Source organism: Cariama cristata, unplaced genomic scaffold, assembly GCF_000690535.1.
Source record: "Cariama cristata isolate BGI_N322 unplaced genomic scaffold, ASM69053v1 Scaffold44853, whole genome shotgun sequence".
NCBI lineage: Eukaryota > Metazoa > Chordata > Aves > Cariamiformes > Cariamidae > Cariama > Cariama cristata.
In genome coordinates, this window is record NW_009608613.1 from 1 (window position 1) to 5,632 (window position 5,632).

Consider the following 5,632-nt stretch of genomic DNA (forward strand, 5'->3'; position numbering starts at 1 on the left):
CCAAATGATTCTATGATTCTATGATTCACCATATTATTCCTCCCATACTTGCTTTCCCCGTATTTCCTGCCTGAGTTCTAACAAAAACCTTTCTCTACAGAAAGACTGTGCTTAACTATATTTGCCTTGGTAAACATAAAATTTTCAGATCAGTATTTTGTAATCAGAAATATCATTACTTATAAGAAAAATTTCCTAATTACTCTGTTTGGTATTTCCTCCTTCAGAATTAACAGCCTAAAATATTGCAACAGTAGGTAAAAATTTCAGACCAAGACATATCCAACCTAATGGTATTCCCAGTAATGCAAAATGAATCCAATCTCTTACCTCACCATAATAAATACTTAAACATCCCAGAGCATACACCAAGAAAAAAGCCTGAAAAAATAAACAGACTAAGTTTAACTGACAGCTAGACTCTTCCTGTAGTTTATATTCCATGCAAGAACAAAGGCTCAAATTAATATTATACAAGAATCCTAATGTCTTCAAGACAAACAAGTTGCCTGAAAAGTTCCCTTTGAGATTTGTCTTCATCACCTTTACATTTCAACAGACACAGCACTACAAAAAAAAAAAAAATCTATGTATGTGCTGTAGACTCCTGAAGGCACAGTGTTAAAACTCACACACGTGAATATATTTAGAAGCAGCACAACTGAAGCAGGATTTATACAAATGTTATATTCCTGCTATTTCTATACTTAAGTCCTATCACTGGTCTCTTTGACAGTGGGATTATTCATCTAAAACGAATGGGATTGGACCCTATGTTTTTTTTTTAACCGTATCATGTAATTATTGCAGGTTATTAAAAATAAATTTAATGACTAAACCAATCCAAATACTTTGGACACAGAGGAGAACCCTGCACTTTACAAACAGGAATTAAATGACGTTGTAACATAGATTAATGTTTACTTTTCAGATTAAAAGTCAACCAGCTTATAATGTATTTGAAACATACCTCTTCCAAGCTGAGCTGTAAATATTCAAAAATCCTAAATGGATTTCTTCTGCATACTAGTTTCTCCTTCTTGACAAGCTACAAGAAAAATTTACTGTATTACTAAAACTTTAAATTGGAAAAAATACTGAATTCTGAAAATAGCACTGATGATACAATTTTTCTAAAAGATTAGGATACTCTTTATCCTTACATTTGCTTGCACATGAACAGAGTCATCTTCAGGACATAAGCTACCTTCTTCTTCCTCTTGCACCAATACATATTCTGGAGCACATTCTTTTGACTTGATCATCTCCCAAGATCTTCGCTCAGTGCTCTCCTCAGCCTTGCAGCCGCAATGCATGAGAAAACCATGCTTCTGGCAAGTCACTTCATCTGTCTCTTTCAAGTCACCTTGTTCCTGTTCTTTAGAGCCACATATGGCCACAGGATCAAACGCTGGATCTCCTTCCAAACAGGCTTTCTTGTAGCCTTTCTTCTGATTCTCAGGACTTTGGGCTACCACATTTCCAGTGTCTGTAGAAGATTGTCTGGAAAGTTCTGTATTTTCTGTATTTGGGCCCATTCTCTTGCAACTATTACCAGTTTGTTCAGCTCCATCCTCTTCCAAAATTGGCATTTCAAGAGGTTTAGTGTAATTTTCAAGAATTTTGGTAACCGAGCAGTCATCAAATCCTTGCTCTTGCAAAATACTTTTAGCCCACTGAACATGACACTGGTACCTAGTAAACAAGTACAATAAATGAGAAGTTCTAGGGCTTTACAACCTTTAATTAACATCTTAAAAACAAGAATCTTAAAAAAAAGATTGAGCACAGTTCACAAGACAAATCTGAACACACCCCCCAATAACTGCAATGCAAAATACAAGCACGCAGAATGTCATAGGACTTCAGTCTTCAGGAAGCTGCAGATGACGTTACTGATCAAGATTCTGCTACTTTCTTTGGCTTTGCCTTGCCTTTTAAATTTCTGTGGCAACAAACACCGTTACCGAATGGTGCACAAGAACCATGCATTGAGGACTACTGCTATACAGTTTCAAGAAGCAAGAACTTCACCAGGCAAAACTCCCTTCTCCCATGGAAGCCTTAAGCCTGAATTCCCTGCAAAAACATTTTGGTATCAGAGCTTTCATGATAAAATATGCAACAAGACCTTGCGTATAGAGCTTTCACACACTTCATCTATTATACAGCTAACTACTGAGAACAGCATCTTCAAAACTCTGTTTTAACTATCTTTGAAACAGCGATGGCATAGCAAAAACACCAGTGTAAAAATCTTAAGCAGAAACTGCCTTCACTTTAATCAAAACCCTCACAACCCTGAGAAATAACAGTAATCCTATCAGTGAGATAGTAGCTGAAAGCTGTAAATATTTCTCATATTTTCCAATTATGATAGAGTTTTTAGTGACCCTTCAATTATTTCTCCTTGGAAGATAACATTAATATCCAGTTGAAGACATTAATCTTCATTCCGTGAAAGTCACAGGTAGCTGAGTGCAGCTGTCCTTATTCAAACCTGGACAACTCTAGTACAATATTCTTTATTTCCCAGAACAAAATCCTAACACAGCAATTACAGACCAGGTAATGAAGTAGAGAGACAATTAAATGCAAATTTCATGTGTCAGCACAAAATACAGGTCCCTCTGAAGTCTCATAATAAAGCTATATAATTCAGTGCTGTACGGTTATAAAAAACAGACCTTCTTTGTCCTATGATTTAATCACCATATAATTTGCCCTTACAGATCTCTACTGAGACAGATCATGATGCATTTGCTGCACCAATGTAATTACACTTTCATTGACACTCAGCTATATTTGCTGGCCCATAAAGCAGTCACAAAGTAGAGTAATAAGAATGACAAGTGTTTCTGCAAGTAGTATAACTGTAGTAGCAGCAGTACTACTATTGCTACTGTTTGTCTTACTTAGAGGACTGAAGAAGCATAACTTTTAAATTTAAATAAAGTAAAAAAAAATTTAGAGCTATCGTAAGATTAAAGCAAACAGAGTAACTAACTTGCGCACTCTTTAACAGTTCATATCCTATTTAAGGGGAACAAAATAAGTATGTGGTCCAACACTGTTTTGCTAAATGTGCAAACTAGCTGTGTTCATAGAAATTAAAAAAAAAAAGTAAAACGTTTATGTGTTATAAAAGTTCAAGAGCTGCTTCAGCCCACACTGTAATAATTCAATAAGGAAACAGGAGTTATTTTAAATAGCCTGCCCCAGAAACATCTCATTTTCCTCCTCAGCTGAGGAACAAGTTTATTATGCTTGATACTATTATGAATTAATTACCCATACTACTATGCATGTACTCAATCTTGGCTTCTGTTCAGCACTTAATGCCTGCAAGCTTACGTGAAAAACCATGCTGAATATCACCTACTCTAGTTCTAGTTTTTCTAATGGGATTTATAAATTAAATAAAAAGAAAAGAAACAGAAGCAAGTCATCATCATCATTTATACAGCCAACAATCTGAAAACCAGTAAGATAAAATACAAAATAATCTGTTTCCAAAAAAAAATAAATTGTAAATTAACTTACTTTTTAGATGCAATTATAGGCATATTTATGTTAGCACCTGTAGAAAGAAAAAATCGTACATTGTTTCATCTACATAAAAATGTTTTCATGTGATTTTGATCACTGAGGTAATCTGCAGCCTAGCACTTACTCCTATTTTCAATACTTTATGCCATTTTGGTCCCACTTGTATTCAAGGACACAGCAGAAGTAGAAAAGGTACAGAGGTAACAGCCTGCACAAGAGGAACAACTGAATACACTATTTTTCTTCAGCTCGTAAAAAAGACAGTTGCAGAGTGATACAATAAAATCCAGTGATGTCTATCGAGACTTAACTGTCACGGAAAAGATTAGCAAAGAATGACAGTCTTTCTATAAACAACCAAGAGCAGACTAGACGTAATTGGCTATAAGGGGATTAAAAATTTCACATATCCTTGCCTCATGATTTCATGGACACTAAAATCTACAGATTAAAACCAAGAAAAACTGGACAGCTATACGAAGAAAAGTCCAAGGGTGATACCTTTACTTGCAGACTTCCTAAGCAACAAATCAGTGAAGGCTAAGAGAATGCACTAAGGAGCTATCGACAGCCGTTTCCTGTTCTTGTATTTGTCCTAGGCATCTTGTACTGGCCATCACCAGCTAAGGGGAGAGAGAGAGATCCTTGATCTGACCCAGCAGAGAGATTATTCTTCTGTGTGTAATTTATAAATATATATCCTCAATGAGTGAAGAAAAGTGAAAAGCACTATTAGAATAGTGATGGAAGTACAAATGGGCACAATTTACCTTGCCACTTAGTAACCAGTAAAGGATCTGAAATGCTGTACACTGGTCGACTTCTTGAAAGGATACCTTTTCCAAAATAGCCCTTCAAAGAAAAGGCAAAATCCTTATTATATCATGACACAAAAATTAACTTCTTTCCAAATTATAAAATGTTGACTGACGAAATCAGCTGAAAAAAATAACTGAAATTCTGCAGTATTTAAGCTTTGCCTAAAGCTTGTTGCTCAGCTTCCGATAACTAGTTCGGTACTGAACACCTGCACTCAAAGATTTAACAACTGGAGGTTGTTGGGTCTTTTTCCTCAATTCTAAATATTTGTCAGTTGACATCTCCAAGTAGCCTTTTGAAAGCAGATGCAAAAGAAAACACCTGTGTATCAATGCTGTGACAATGCATAATAGAGAACAGAAATGGATAAAGCTACTGCATAAGAATGGTGGTGAAATGGTACTCAGACATAAAAGGCTTAATGTAGCTTATCTTACTCAGGGAGAAATCACTCTGAAGTTAAAAGAATTACACAAGGATTTATATAACATTAATATTCCAACCTCCTGAGCTTTAAAAAACAAGAAAATGCTTTTGCCAGGTTGCATAAAATGTTGAAAGGAGAAATAAACATAACAAAGATGAAGTCTTTGCAGCTGTTTTTTAGCTCACAATGTCACTTCATTCCAAAATTTATTTGCTGGGATAAGAACAAAATACTTTTCATATTTGATACAGAATGTATGTTTTGTACTGATTTCAGGAGAGGAGGGATATATGGGGTACTACTGAAGGCTGAAGGGGAAGGAAAGCATAAAGGCAGGCAGATTTTAACAAGTATTATGCTTTACCTACATTTAAAACACTAAAAATACTGTGCAAACAGGGTACGGCACCTTGTTATAAAGCTGGTCGATATCTTCAGGGTTCCTCACAATAACATTGTTGTTAATGATCTCAGCCTGGCATATTCTGAAATCCTTCCCACCTACATCCACAGGAAAGGGAGAGTCATATGACTCAAAAACTCTTCGTTTCCTTCTTGGTGGATGAAAAACTGCTTCTGCCATTTCCTAATATTAACGTTTCCTCCTAGAAAGTGGAAACAAAACATTTAATGCTCAGGATTTAAAGTTCACTCATTTTTATATGTTTCAGCAATATTCCCTTCCCAATAGCAAATTAGCAATAAATCCTACAGCATAATCCAAGTTTAATTTTATAACTGCTTTGTCAGACAAACATAAGCAGCGATTTGGTGGTGTTATCTGCTAATGTTTTTCTCTTGGGCATTGCAGTATCCCTCTGAAGACCAGGTAGGGAT

At 35.6% G+C, this 5,632-nt stretch overlaps 1 protein-coding gene across 1 annotated transcript; it reads right to left on the reverse strand.

The window, feature by feature from the left end:
• Positions 1-330: 330 nt before the first annotated feature.
• Positions 331-5,378, reverse strand: TSEN2 (TSEN2 tRNA splicing endonuclease subunit; the record flags this gene model as incomplete). Its single annotated transcript, XM_009697198.1, has 6 exons — positions 5,205-5,378; positions 4,320-4,401; positions 3,544-3,580; positions 1,164-1,695; positions 971-1,048; positions 331-381 (listed from the first exon to the last, which is right to left on the reverse strand). Coding segments are annotated over exons 1-6 (954 nt in total), but the record flags the coding sequence as incomplete, so codon positions are not given.
• Between the last annotated feature and the right edge of the window lie 254 nt (positions 5,379-5,632).